Below are 15,501 nucleotides of genomic sequence, written 5' to 3'. Positions count from 1 at the left end.
CGTGGTACAGGGACAGGAAGCGTTTGTTTGCGTGTTACAAACTTTGTAGACCGCTGTAACTGGTCTGACATGATCCCGGTCAAAGCCATCGCCGATCAAAACTAGAGGAAGTTGCAGCACCGATCCACGCTGATGACTGATCGATCTGCAGCCGATCGGGTGACTGACCGTAGTTTGCTGGGCGCGCGGCCCTCGTCCCCAGCGCCGGTGAACCATTTTCCTAGTGATCACTCGCATCGCATCGCATCACCCGGCTCGGCAGCTACAAGTCTAGGACAGGCGCATGGACTTTGCCGAGAATGGGCATTTGATTTGGAGCCCCGAGTTCTCGGTTCCCGCGCGCGCGGCCACCACCATCGCACTGATCGCAAGACCCCGCATTCCGTGGCGACTAAATCTGTTTGTTTATCGCGCCCCCCGGGGAGGTAATCGAGCTCATTAGCGCGTGCATTAATGGGCGCCGCTGACGGATTGCTAGCTCTCGCGAGGGCGACCCCGGAGGAGTGCAACTTGCGTTCCAGCCATTTTGTGCGCCATGTAGCTGTTGCTATCGCAATCAAAAGCAAGCATGTGCCGCCTCCTCACACTACATGCCTATGTCCAACTGCACACCAACGTTCTTTTTCAAAAAAAATGTCTCTTTCTTTTCTCGACTTATCTAGACCGGGGATTCGATCCGTCAGCATGCCCGCTTTTAACGTGATTCATTCTCGAAGGGGAAAAGGTGGCTAATGATGCGATCCCTTGGCCCTCCTCGCTAACTAACGTCCATGATAAGGTTAAGTGCGCGTCGCAGTAACGCACGCAAGAGGAAGAAAAAGGTGGCTGGCCACCAGCGGCTAAAAGTTGGGAGTGGGTGATCCAAAGGCATGTCAACCACCGGTGTCCCGGTGGTCACTGTTGCTATTAGGGGGTGTTTGGTTATAGGGGGCTAAAGTTTAGTCCTATCACATCGGATGTTTAGGTACTAATTAGGAGTATTAAACATAGTCTAATTACAAAATTAATTATACAGATGGAGTCTAATTCATGAGATGAATCTATTAAGCCTAATTAGTTCATGATTTGACAATGTGTTACAGTAACCATTTGTTAATGATGACTTAGTTAGGCTTAATAGATTCATCTCGCGAATTAGCCTAGAGATTCTGCAATTAGTTTTATAATTAGTTCATATTTAACCTTCTAATTAGTATCAAATTCAGCTCCGCTTATCAAACACGCTGAGCTCCAGTGCTGCGTCGGCTTTTGCCGTTCCAAACATGGAACAAAACTACGGTTCGTCTCCCCATGTGTAAACAACGTTTCGCGGGACCCACCAACAGAATAAAAAACCTTCCCCCAGCCCAGCGTCCTTCCTCCTGGTTGTGGTTGAGCACTGAAAGCGGAGAGCTGCATGCGCGCGCGTCCGTGCGAGGAGAAGAAATAATTGATATTTTAGCTGCTGGGTTGGACTTCTCTTTGGAGGAGGTCGATGCCCACTATGTACACCAAACATCGATGCCCACTATGTACATTGTTCGATTTTGAGATACACTGGAGCTGCCATGGAGATTGGAGAATCGACCGGCGTGGTGTGTGTTCCAGCTGCCTTTCTTTCCATTTTCACGGCATGTTTGCTCACATTTCGTTGCTTCACTTGAGACATCCATCGCGCCACAGTAAATGTAGTATTCGCCTCTGCAACAAGGAGCCGTGGTCTATATGTCAGGAAACTTTTACATTGTCATGGTGTCGCAGGGAATTCAAACATCACACTAACCGCACAACCATGTCAATTGGACCGAGAGAAGTACTACTGTTACAGCAGTGCTGCAAGCACGGCATGGATGAACTCAACATGATGCAGGTTCGTAAGATTTTCCTGTCCTGCCCGCAGTCATTGCTGCTAGTACTCATCATTAGCTATAATCATCATGGGACGAAACCAAACGCCAAAAAGGAAGCGGTGGGGTTGCTGCTCTCGCAGTGGAGCGTTGCATTCATCGATTTGGACGTGCGATGAAATCAAGCGCGCCCCATTGGCCGATCGATCCCGAAGGCGCAGCAGCAGGTTTCCCAATGCCCATGATGCATGGTTCCGTCCGACCGGTGAAGCAACTGAACTCATGGTGAGCAGTAGTCCTGCAGCTGGGCAGTTGCATAGTCCTCGCGCCAAAGGACACGAGGAAGAGGAAAGTTCCAAGACGGGAGGCGTGCAGAGATTCCTGGTGTCAGCTTCGGATACCCAACACATCCCTCCAGAAGGACACATGCTGTTTGCCGGACGCTTGCATGTACGCGTAGCACTGGTCCAGGTGGCCGCTGGCAGCTCGGCGATCCAGCGTGCGTGCGTGCTTGCTTGCTAGGACTAGGAGCAATCTGGGCAGGGTACTCCCTGGCACAGTCAGGCGAGCACGTACTGCAGCTTCTAGCTCTTCCATCGGCGGCGCCTTCGCCAGCTCTGCACGTACGTACCCGCTTAGCTGCTGGGCTGGTCCCCCTGGAAATGCCACGCACGCACGTCGCATCAGTATCGCTGCGAGCTAGCAGGTCTCCTCTCTTTCTTTCTTTTTTCTTCCTCCTTTTCTTTGGTTGGTTGATGATTGGGAGGGAGAGGGGACGGGACAGAGTGCGGCCTGCGGGTATGGTGGGTGGCTAGGCAACGGCCCTGCCGGCCGGCGGGCACAACAGCATGGCGACCACCTGGCCCCCGTCAAACACGTACATGCCCCCCGCGGCCTCCAACCGCTGGGCGCGCCGGCCCGGGTGACTGAGACTGACTGATGGGAGGCAGCCCAGCCAGGCCCCTGCACGCTTGGTCGGTGTCCTGCTCGTTCCCGTGCGTGCCTGTGCCTGCGGTGGAAAGCTTGCCACGCCTGAGGCTGAGCCGATAACGCATCCTCAAACTAGGTGCTTAAAAGATGGTGCTCCTCCCAACAGGTAATCGCATCGAAGCTCTGCATCGATCGATAGGCTAACATGACCGTACGGTGCTTCCAGGTCCATGGATCGTGTGCGACGATCAAGCTATAATACTACTGCGGAACCGGCGGGTTTAGCGCCCCAAGAAATTCGATCCATCCCCCGGTAAACGGATGCTAGCTTCTGCTTGGGGTTGGGGGGGCGATCTGAGATCTCCTGGCCTGGCCGCGCTGAATCTCGAATGCATGGCGAGAGATTCCTTCCTGGATGCATTATATGGTACCTACAGCTTAGTATACTGATCTGATCACAGTACTACACGAAGACAAGTCATGCATATTCTGGCTACCCTAGCTTTTCCACATCTGTTAATTTTGTTAGTGGTCAGGTCAGGCGCCATGGCAAACAATGATAACCAAGGTATTCAGCTCCAGCTCATGCACATCGATGTTTGATCCGACAAAAGTCAAAGCACTCGACGTTGTGGTAAGCACGTCGGTCGTAGCCCCTCTGATCGAACAAATTCTTTTTTCCTACCTGTCACCACTGAAGAACACTCCGTAATTTTTCTCATGTGATTTTGCTGCAAGGAGAACACTCCTGTAAGTCTGTAACCCAGTACACAACTTTTACATGTAAAAAACTGCAAACTGAGCTGATTACACTCTGTTGTTGTGCTTTAGCTGCTCGACCTTTTTCTTTTTTTTTAACGAACGGTAAGGGATTTGTCAAATTTTTATTAGAAGAACAAATAAAAAGGGAGATCCCCCGAAAGGGGCAACCAACTGGCGGCCCACCAACGACTTGCCGCGCACCGACGAACAAAACAACACCACAGACAAACAACGACTAACAACACACACTGTCAAATGTCAACGACAGAAAAACCAAAAAACAAAGGCTCACTACTCTGAACAAAAGAAACTACTAGTTTGGTTGCTGCGCCGCCTGTTGTTGTGTCACCAAGTTGAACCGTTGAACTTCTTTAGTGAGGTATGCTACTTCCTCAATTATTTTGTATTCCTGGTTAAAAGTCCGCCGATTTCGTTTTTTCCAAACGTTCCACCAGAAGAACACCATGAGGCCGTCAAAGGTCGATCTGTGCTGTTTTTCCACTTTTACTCTACACTTTTCCCACCATCCAAGGATCGAAGCTGTCCCTGAACTTGTAGGGAGGTCAGTCAGGTTAAACCATTGCACTAGTCGTTCCAGACTTGTCGCGTGAATGTGCAATCTTTACATAGGTGCGTCAGTGATTCAGGTTCCGAAGTACAAAATTTGCACAGGGGGTTATGAGGCCATCCTCTCTTCTCCAAATTGTCGGTTGTCAAAATGTTTCTATGCAGCAGGATCCATGCTGAATTCCTGCCTCTTAAATAAAAGCATGCTGAATTGCTGCTTCTGATTAACTTTTAAGTTTTAACCACCACTAGTTCACAGAAAGGGCGTTGAATTTTGCTGCCATGTTCCATGTGTCAAGGATAGATCCTCAGTACCCGTAAGGAAGGAAGAAGATGGACTCCTACTAGGATTCCTATGTAATCCTACTAGGACTCCTACCTTATAACTGACTAGTAATCCCGCCCCCTGAAGTATACAAAGGAGGGTAGGGGTCCCTAGATTGGTAGGAGAAGACCTCATAGAACCACAACAGAGGACCAAATCCTCAACACCAAACAACATCCAAGCGAAGGGCGGAATATACAACACCCCAAACAGAACGTAGGGTATTACGCTACTCTGACGACCTGAACCTGTATAAATTCATGTCTTGTGTCCTCGCTTTTACCTTCGAGTTCCTGATCTCAACGAGTCCCACAAACCAAAACACTTCCTCGGGCACCCCCTCGGTAGGTTGTTGGGTATAAAACACCGACATCTGGCATGGCATGCCAGGTAGGGGTGATCGTCGAGATCATCGGGCGATGAAGGATCTCATCAAGATCAATCTACTCTACAAGACAAGAACGTTGTTCTCCCATCTGATCGACGACTCGGTGTGCAACTGCGTCGGAGTCCGAGATGAAGTCACCGGATAGGCTAATTCCGAGCTAGCATCTGTTCTCGCCGAATTGGAATTCGAAACGGAGTGCGGAATGGTGCAATTTACCTGCCGCTGATCATCTCCAAGCATCAAGATCGAGATGGAATAGAATTGGACGGCGTCACGACGGAATTCTACAGGGAGTCGATTTCCTTAGTGAAGTCCGAATCGGAGACCAGCTTTGTTGATCGGAGATGGAAAAGCATGCCAAGTATCAAAATAAAGAAACAGATGTAGGCGTTTTATACCCGGCAACCTACCGAGGTATCCTGATGTAGTAGATTGTTCGGTGGGGGATCGCCAGATCTGGACTTGATGGTAAAAGCAAGGATACAAGACACGGATTTATACAGGTTCGGGCTGCCAGAGTAGTGTAATACCCTACATCCTGCAGGGCGCAATATACAACACCCCAAACAGGACGTAGGGTATTACACTACTCTGGCGACCCGAACCTGTATAAATACATATCTTGTGTCCTCATTTTTACCATCAAGTTCCAGATCTGACGATCCCCCACCAACCAATCTACTATCTCGGGATACCCCTCGGTAGGTTGTTGGGTATAAAACACCGACACCAGGCACGACGACCAGAGCTGTCGAGTACTGTACACATGTTTGGTGCCAACTACCAAAAGTATATATAGTACTTATCACAGTGGCCACTCACTCACTCACACGCACACACAGCGACACCCACACGGTTGTACATGTACAGTGAGTATTTGTACACACGTTTGGTACCAGCATGACCACTGCAGAACTCCAGTTTGCACTGCACACCTGCAGTGAGAAGATTGGGGTTCAGGACACAGGTCCACTGCCTGAATCGCTGCATGTCGAGCTGCCCTGAATCGGCCTTGTCCTACTGCTGCTCAGTGCTCAGCTCACCACCAACCGATGGTCCCTTCTGACCTTTTCACTGTTCGGTCCCAAAAAAGAGCTGCACTTGTACATGCATGCCATTGCCAGAGAATCTAATTCACCTTCGCTTCTACGCAACTCCAGCTGTACTTGGCCATGATCATTCCAAGCTCTATGCACTAGCTAGCTCGGCAATGGTGCATAATTTCTTGTGAGCATTTTAGCATCATGCAGATGTCCCATTTGATCGAAAGTTCTTTGCTCATTAAGTCTCAGTGTCACTATCTGATCAATCTGATCAAGATTGCTCATTGATTCAATTGCCCTAGGAATCTGAGTTTACTGGAAATAAACTACATGATCGCAACTGTCCTCATCCTCTGCTTTACCCTTTTTCCCCTTGCCCAACTCGTGTACTGTTTTTGTCCCGGCAATGGTTCGGTTGCTGCCTTTGCAAGCTAGCAGCTCTCCACCTTTCAAGCAAGGAATTAGCCGAAGCAGCCGGTTGTGGTTGCAAGCACGAATCCAAGGACCACAAAAGTGGCCAGAGTTGCTGCAATATTGTTACTGCTTTTATTACTTTAATGATGCCACAGATTGTAGCCGCCTACTTATTTTTTTTCTGTGGTGTGTTCGAGCCACAAAAACTAAAACTCAGAGGGACCTACGACATAGCAACTGCACTAACACGCAGAGCTTGCAGTGCAAGGATGATGTTAGTGTTACACAAGAATGTACAAGCAGTATCGGTGAACACTGCTCCATGCCCCATCTCTGGAAAAAGCACTGAAGAGTTAGTTGGAGATCATCAGGATGTGACGATTCTCTGTCGCCAAGATCGCGTGTCGCCGCAACGATTGATCCGTCGCGTTCGAGTGATTTTGGCAGCGCCTTTCCTCCGCAGCCTTCCTGCCATGGAACACGGCTTTCTACCACCACTGGGATTCTGCGCCATGTGTGCCTTTTCAGTGCTTTGCAAAATGTTTCTGGTACGCACCCAGCAAATTTCATCAGTTTCAGTTTGGAGGGTCGTTCAAATAAGCAGATCTTTCCATCTGCTGCAAACAAATTCAGACGACACAGTTCGATTCCTAGTGATACGAAAAGTTTGCAGCTGGTTACCGGTTCTTCGGTTACAGCCCTGATAGAGACAGGGAGATGGGTGTCAAGCTGAGCCCTCCAAATCTCCCGTATCATGGATAGTGAAGCGGTCACATGGCTACCTTTATGGCAGACACTAACCCTCACACGACTTCGCATTACCCAACCAGAAAGGCCATCACGTCACTTAGATCCATCTAACGCGCTGATCGTTAACCATATCTTAACCGAAAACGCCATAAATGTTGGCTTTTACTCTGACATCAGTAGTCTCTGATTTTTTCAATTATCTGATGACCCACAAGTTTGGCTGGCCCTTCACTTGAAGCAGACATTTTTCTGGATCCCCAGAAGCAGCATGTGCAGCACTTCACAGTGCTAGATTCCACGGGATCTTCTTGAATCTGAATTATGAAGTACCAATTCACTAATTGAGCTCAACTCGCATGAGCTCACCTCGTAACCTATGTGCCCAACCCTATGCTGTGTGATCAGAAACAACAAACAAACATTCATCACATGTATTCATCTCTGAGCTCTAAGCTAATCGATGGCCCGGCACGAGCAGCGTTTTGTTCGCCTCCCCACATGAGCACCAGCACGAGCAGAGACAAAGCGGCAATCATGGATGCCAAGCTTCAACAAGTTGCCGATCGAGAAGAGCATGTGGTCCGTGTTGGAATGAGGCCGCCGTACGGTTGCGTGGGTTCTTTCATGCAACCGTGCGACATGGACGTGTGTGTTCTTCTCGGCTGATCTGGCTTTGGCGGAGGCATCGCTGCAGATGAATGGGTGGCAATTGCATGGCATGACACCTTGTGGATGATTGAGGGGGGAGGTGACAGGGTTTTGCATGGCACACTTGCACTCGGGCATGTTGCTCTAGGGGTGTTCGTGTTCTGCAGGACCATTGGGACCCCGCGGATCACAGCGACATATATGGTATATCCTGTGCCGTTTATGCCGATATGAAAAATCAAGATTTTGATTTCCAGTTTATTATTTTTTCCCCAAAGAAGTAAGACAATAAAACCCTGAGGCGAAACAGTAAGATTTCAATATTACTTGGCCTCTACCTTGTGTTAAGTAGAGAGTTTCGGGAAGCTTCATGAAACTAATTATATGAAACTGGTGCAAAATTTCTGTAAAATTGACAGCATCGGTGGACGCACCTTGAGCTGTAGTTGCACAGATCACGCAACAAAAATAGAACGGATCGATTCACATCTCGAGCACACCGTGCTAGAAGGGGAAAATATTGATGTACAAGTGAATTGCCCATATTTTTCTCCATTTGCCTATCTTTTTGGCCCAGCCCACTCTCCCGCTGTGTCCAGCCTGGCCTGTTTTCTTTTTCGTTTTCATCGGCCCATGACAACCCCCTGCACATCCTACCACCCATGAGCCGAATAAAATATTTTATTTCTAATATATAATACCACCCCCTGAAGACTGAGCAAATATAATGCTTGAAATCGTCACCTGAACAGATGTACTGAAGAGTATAAAATTGGGGTGGACTGAATTTGGAGGAAACCAATGATCAATTGAGAATTTGTTGGAGCAAAACTTGGGGTGTACTGAAACTTTGTATTTTCCTTGGCATCATGTGAAAACTTTACAGCCATAAAAGGGTTTAACTTTTTAACCGTACTTTGTCATATATATATATATACAGGTAGGGGAAAAAAATCAGTGTACCTTCACTTAAGTTGCTCAGCCCAAGAACTGTTCGACCCAGCTAGCTATTGCATGCTCAGCCCAACAATTATATCCTAGCCCAACGTAGAAACACACTCTGCACCTTATCCGAGCAGCAAAACTGATGCCAGTGTCCTCCCAAACATGGTGGAAGTGAGTGGCAATGCATTCAGCTTCGTAGGAAGACAATGGCACCTCCTTTTCCAGCAATAAGAATGAGAGCAAGGCTGTCAGTCAGTCTGTAACCTCAACCACCGCCATGGCTCCATGTTAGTAACTCAGTACACGTGCGCATTCATAACGGGCACTAATATAAAGGAGCAATCTGTATTAACCGGACATGAGTAACTGAACTGTCGAAACCATGCATTTAACGATCTATTCAGCGTGTCAAACAAAAGAGAAGCTCAGAATTTCTTTCACCATTGAAAACAAAAAAGCATTCCTTTTTCAATTTTTCTCTTGAAGCGAACTCATTGTTCACTCTGTAGCTAATTCTTGCAAATAATCCACAACACCTTTATTCATTCATTCATTCATTCCCCCCAAGCACACCCAAACGACCTAACCCCAATGAATAAACAACCACCAAATTAAATAACGAACCCGCATCACTCTCGTTACATCCACCAGCACAGCTATGGATCTTAGGATAAATGGATCGTCCCTAATTAATTAAACAAACAGCACACACGCATCAACTCACGCACGGACGCTATCAATGAGATCCCCACCAAACTCTGGTGCATCAGTTCATCAGTGCTGAATGGGAGGGTTGCAGTACGGGCCCTTGAGCCAGCCGTCGGCGATGGAGCGGTAGGCCGCCTCCGTGAGGTGGATGCCGTCCCAGATGAGGTAGTTGCCGGGGTCGGCGCAGGCGCTTGCTCCGGCCATGCCGCACCGCGCCTTGTTGTTGTAGTTGTACTTGCCCTGACCGCCGGCGCCGCAGCACACCTTCAGCCCGTACTTGAGCCCTGCGTGCATCAAGTGTTACTGGCTAATCAGCTGGCTGATCGACCGCACTAACAAACCGGCCTCGTGATGCGCGCTCGCGTGCTCCCCATCACGTGAGCTGAGCGCTAACATAATGATCTTCGTTTGAGGGTAACATGATCAAGGTATCAAACAGTGCATGGAAAGAAGGGACTGTTAGTACTAATTGCTATGAACATGTGGCATGTATTTGTATGTTACATTTTTGCTCATGAACTTTTGCTTTTGGCATCTTTGCTAATTAATTACAGGCAGCTTGGCACTGGTACTACAGTATTATATTGCGATTTTTTTAGAATATGCCACCAGGCTTTCACTCTACTATTTTATATCACATCCTCGATCATCATTTCATCATAGTAGTTGGTTGTATGATGGATAAATAATGTGCCAACTGGGGATTAGGAGGAGGTATTGATTCCCAAATAATTTGGACAAGGGTCATGCATGGTCCCCCGGGGCATAATTGACTGGTGCACACTATTAGGATGAGTCATTGGTGGGCTAAGAATCCAAAGGCAACACTTAAACATGCTAACTGTGCATGCACGTAGCTCTCTCTCTACATCCATCCATCAACATGCATGCTTTGGATCTATCCCTGACGTGGACACTGACCCGTGGGCCCCATCCTACGCTACACATTCCGTGATCACTGAGACTTCAACTCTCTCACGCCAACTGGATTCGAGCTAGGACACAAAGCTAAAGGTCTGCTGACCTCAAAAATGGGGAGGTAGGATGTGCAAAGGAATGATTTTTATGATCTTTGCCTTGCTGCATGCTCTGGACTCCAGGGATGTCAGCTAAACTGGAATATTGTTCCTACTCCAACCAGATGTTACAACACTACCCAGTAAACATGCATGTGAGAAGATTTTAACATGTCATGAAACTTTGGCCTGCGTCTCAAGAAAGCCAGACGGATCTATTGACCCAATGAAAGAAAATGCATGGGACAGAAATGTTGACAACTACAGTAGTACTCACCGAAGTTTTGAGGGGCCCTGATCATGTGGGTGACCTGGGAGTAGAAGTCGGCGTACATGATCCTGGTGCGAGGGTATGTCCTCTGCAGGCTGCCGAGGCTCCGCTTGAGCAGGGAGTTGTGGTAGGAGGAGAGGCCGTTGTAGCTCCTGAGGCAGCCGTCGCCGTCGTAGTCGGCGGCGTTGGAGGTGCCGTAGAGGGTGATGTAGATGGGGAAGCAGCCGATGGGCAGCACCCCGGGCACCACCACGTCCACCGCTCCCGACCTGATGATCGTCTCCAGGCCGCGGATGAGCTTGCTGACGACCCTCGGCACGTAGCCCCTCACCTCCGCCATGGTCCGGCCGGAGAAGAGGGCGGCGTTGTAGTCGTTGCCGCCGAACTCGCCGACGACGAAGAGCGACTTGGACAGGTAGTTCTTGCAGTCTTTGCCGCAGACGGACGGGAGGAGCTGCCGGAACCACTGGATTTGGGTGTCGAGCGGGCCGTTGTTCCAAATCTTGTCGCTGAGGCCGATGGAGTTGAAGAAGTCGAAGTTCATGGTGGTGGCGCCGATGATGGCCATGTTGGCGCCCTTCTTGAAGTCGCCGCCGGCCTTGGACGCCGGCAGCAGCGGCAGCCCAAAGTGCTCGGCTGTCATCAAGCGTTCGATTCGATCAGCTTCATCAGAATATAATTCTTCCATGGCTCTCACCCATACAGGAATTCTTGTAGTCACGTACCCAGGAAGTCGATGATGACGCGGCCATCGGAGCACCGGCCGGTGGGGCGGCCGAAGAAGGTCTCGCCGTAGGGCGACTGCCCCGTGGTGAGCCACGACGGGCACCCGCCGACGCAGAGATTGCCGGTGTCGGAGATAGAGTCGCCGAAGCTCCAGATGGCGTTGTACCGCTGCGCCGCCGCCACCTCATGCCGGAGCGCGCACAGCAGCAACACCAGCCCCAACGACAGCGCCGCCCTGCCGCCGCCGGTCGCCATCGTCCTCGCGTCAGCCGCCACCTAGCGCTCTAGCTTGGCTACCTGCCTACCCGGCCAGGGAATTACGTTACGTTACGTGCGCGGGGAAGGACGCCGACGACGACGTAAGTGTATAGAGTGTATAGAGTTAAAGCAGCAGCGGCGACGCGGCGCGACCCGTGTCCGTGCGGTGCGGCCATGTGGATGCCCGGCCACAGGGATTTATAGGCTCGGCGAGACGGCGGTTGGGGCGTCCATGTCCCATAGCTCTGCTACCGTGCTACGTGCATGCTTCCATTTTTCTTTTTCTTTTTTTTGCGAAAAAAAAATTCCATTTTCTTCCCGACGCTCTTGTTAATACTTTTGCATTCAGGACTTTATTTGGACCATATTATTTTTACAAATTCAATAAAGTTGCTCTGCATAATTTTTTTTTGAGGATTGTTGCTCTAAATAATTGTTTTTTGGTATCTCATTTTGCAGGTGATTAGCATATTGTTAAAGGTTTCTTCTGGTCAGAAATTTCAAAGCAAAATATTACAATTCAATTATGAGTTTATGACAGCATGGATGGGGTATTTTTTGTGATGCTTCAGGCAGATCACTCATCAGCCAAGAGCCACTTCGGTTTTCGCTGGTGGTGCATGGATTATTGAAGTATTTGATCCGAAATGTAAGGATGACAATGCAAATGGTAACTGATAAGCACATGAAGAAGCTCAGGCTGCCAAGCTGGATCACATGTACGGCCGGCCAGCAGATGGGTCCGTGCAGTCCAGGCCACTCATCATCTAGAGGATTGATGGAGAAAGAACAAAAGCAGCGTGGATTGGCGAAAGCAACGTGAAGGTGCCGTGGGAGATCGAACTCGACACGTTTCTAGCTCATGTACAGGGGGCAGGTCTCTGATTAAAGGTGACGAGTAGTTGGTGGCTCAGTGCTGCATGTGTTTCTTTCGTTTGGATTTTCGAAACGCAGTGCCTGATCTCACTAGATAGCTTCTTCGATGTCTGGGGCTTCCAAAAAAGAACGAAGAAGACAACTCTCATTAGGCTCTTGTTTCATCAATTAGCTAATGCTGTTAGGTATATGAACAAAATTAGTACCCCCTTCTACCTGGTGACGGCCACCTCTGACGGACTGTCACTAGCAAGTTGCAATTCACGTCGCTGTTCATGTACAGAGGCATGACAAGTATATGGGAAATGGCTTCGACCCTGCGCCAGCCCATTTTGGATAAGGCCGGATTCGTTTTCAGAGGTCATGGCGTCAACAAATTTTCAGCATGGACAGGAAAATATGCACGCATGCTGCTTCAGAGCTTTTATTTTATTTTTGGGTGGCAAAAGTAACTTATATGTGTGGTTGTCAAAGGGAATAAATGCTTTCATGATTTCCACCCCTTCAGCAGACCTTTCTTTTTGAGATTTCTGTATATATAGCATAAAAGAAAGTTGGAGGGAAAGTACACCCAAAGCTAGTAGCTAAGGCTATTGCTATGATGAAACAAAAGCAGCTAGCTTAGATTGAGTGCTCACCTGTAGTGCCGGAATAATATTGTATATTATCGTGCAACTATTTTAAAGTACTCCTTCAGCTGACAGCTTAGAACTGCTAGCTTCAATAATCCAGAGAACAAGAGCACCTGCAAAAGCATATGGCACCAGACAAGCCTTCCGTTTGTGCAGAAACACTGCCCACTGATCAGTACCAGAGAACCTTCCCTGCAATCCCAATCATCCATGTCGCCACATGCATGCAAAAAGAAAAATCTATAACCTTCACTTTAGCAATGCACACGCATGGCCTTCACTTTGGCAATGCACACTCATATGCATCCAATTATTTCATCTAAATGGCATATTCTTTGTGCGTACAAATCAACACATATGGGCTGTCCAATTGTCCATGGACATGAAGATATATACAGAACAAAACACTAGAGTGGTAGACGATTGATGGATGGCCTCAATCTGTTTTGCCTCTTTCAGTGAACCGTCAGCTGCAAGCTCACATCATCTTTTATCACCTTTCTTCAACTAGAGCTTGCGTGCACCAGTGTTAGGCAAAGTGGTGTGGTTCACTGACCTTTGCATGCATGTTCTTGCATGCCTGGACCAAAAGTTTGTTGGCAAACAGTAGGCAGCTTGTTCACTTTGTTCCACAAGGAAATATGCACGATAGCAGGGGAATAAAGGTCACTGATCCTAGATACATATCTCATATCAAAATTCAACATATAGAAAATCTTCTGCTTGCCTTGGCACCCACAAAGAACTATAATGTGCAACCCTGCCCCTCTCCTTTTTGCAAACCTTAATTCCACTCAAATCAGGACCGAAATCAGTTAGGCAGACAAAAGTAGGATCAAACCTAAACGACTTGGTTATAACAACATGCGAACAACTAGTGGATAACCAGTTAAGCTTGGACATACCCCTTGTCTGGGCTCTCTTTTCTTCGGTGCTCTGCGAGTAGCTTCACAATTAATCTTACTCCTTTTTTGCAGTGTCCAGCTCTAGGTTCTTCTCTGTGCGTCTGGCCGTGATTCGGTCCCCTCACATTGCTTGGTAGATGAACTAGAGCACTAGCCACTAGAACTTGCGTGGGAGAACATGTTCTTTCCTTTGTTCTCTCATGTCCCCGTGTCTCTCTCGTTGGAGATTCTAATCTTTTGCGTGCATACCAGTGTGCTAGCATGAGCTTTAGTGATATGTTGAAGCATTTCAAAGCTATAGGGGAATAGGGCCTATGGTTTAGTCGTGCTCATGCCTCAACTCAGAGGTCATGTAGATGTAGCCCTTACAATTTTTTTTAAAACAAACCAGACTGGAGAGCTGCCGATTATATTAATAAAGAAGATGAAGTCCATACTGGATGAAAACATGAAAAGGAAAAATGACCCAAACACTGACAGGTTGGATTGGATTCTCAACGCATACCGCACCATGCCTTCACACGCAACTCAACTGTACAACATATCGGCCGGTTGGAATGGGACATCAACCGTCGTCGAAACTCCACTCCTCTCAATACCTCGGCGACAGAACTGAAGCCTTACCGTAGCCTGTACCACCATACACATGATCAAGAAGTCGTCAAAACCTTCTAGCGTAACCTAGCGTCGATGTTGAACCGAGAAACAGACTGCACCGCACCGAGAAGGCCACCGCCATGCAGGACCTTCCGCCGTAGTGCCGCTATAACATCACTCTCCACTTGACAGGGTGATAGCACCGAATCCAGACCTCTCGTAGGCTGTCTCGCAGTCACTGCCACGATAACAAAACGCGCGGGGGCCTCACCACATCTGCCGTTGGATTCTACCTCTCTCTCATCGCCTCGAAGATACACCGCGCGCGGGGACCTCGCCACGCCCGCCGCAGTACTCCACATCATGGATCCATTTCTTTTATCGTTGTCAGAGTGTTGAGCGATATTGCCCCGCTCCCCAATATCTCTATTGATCAGCCAAGCTACCGCAGTGTGTCTACCTCATCTCGTTGCTTCACCCTCGTACATAGCCTTCTCCGCCGTTTCAGCAAGCTAGAGAAGTTGCTTGCGCCGTCTTCCGACGATGTACCGCACTGGATAGCCCAGCTAAGCTGAGCAACCCGCCGCGGTCCGCTGCAAGCCTAGTCGTCCCACGCTACCATTGCCGCAAGCGCCGTCCTACGAGGCAGTCCTACATCGCACTGATTGCTGCCAAGCAACGTCAGCTGCCGCGATCCGCTACAAGCAGCCAAATCTGACAACCATGTAACAACCCCTGGCCACCACCATAACTTCGAACGCCTGCACATGGGCTTGGCAACACCCATTCAGCTCACCACGCGGTGGAGTTGCCGCCCTCGGCTATGACCTCCCATGACAATGGTTCAGTAATGCCACGAATCAAGTTGGGTCTCTAGAGACGACGCCTCCAAGGAGGGCACAACACCAATGGCG

General features: G+C 48.8%; 1 protein-coding gene across 1 annotated transcript; it reads right to left on the bottom strand.

Moving 5' to 3' along the window:
* Positions 1 to 9,041: 9,041 nt before the first annotated feature.
* LOC101775912 (GDSL esterase/lipase At5g45910) lies at positions 9,042 to 11,758 on the bottom strand. The gene is made up of 3 exons (XM_004960562.2): positions 11,319 to 11,758; positions 10,600 to 11,229; positions 9,042 to 9,590 (listed from the first exon to the last, which is right to left on the bottom strand). Exons 1-3 carry the CDS (start codon positions 11,572 to 11,574, stop codon positions 9,373 to 9,375), a joined length of 1,104 nt encoding a protein of 367 aa, XP_004960619.1. The 5' UTR covers positions 11,575 to 11,758; the 3' UTR covers positions 9,042 to 9,372.
* Positions 11,759 to 15,501: the final 3,743 nt, after the last annotated feature.

Source organism: Setaria italica, chromosome III (genome assembly GCF_000263155.2).
Source record: "Setaria italica strain Yugu1 chromosome III, Setaria_italica_v2.0, whole genome shotgun sequence".
Taxonomy (NCBI): domain Eukaryota; kingdom Viridiplantae; phylum Streptophyta; class Magnoliopsida; order Poales; family Poaceae; genus Setaria; species Setaria italica.
This window is presented reverse-complemented; position numbering and strand designations above follow the sequence as displayed.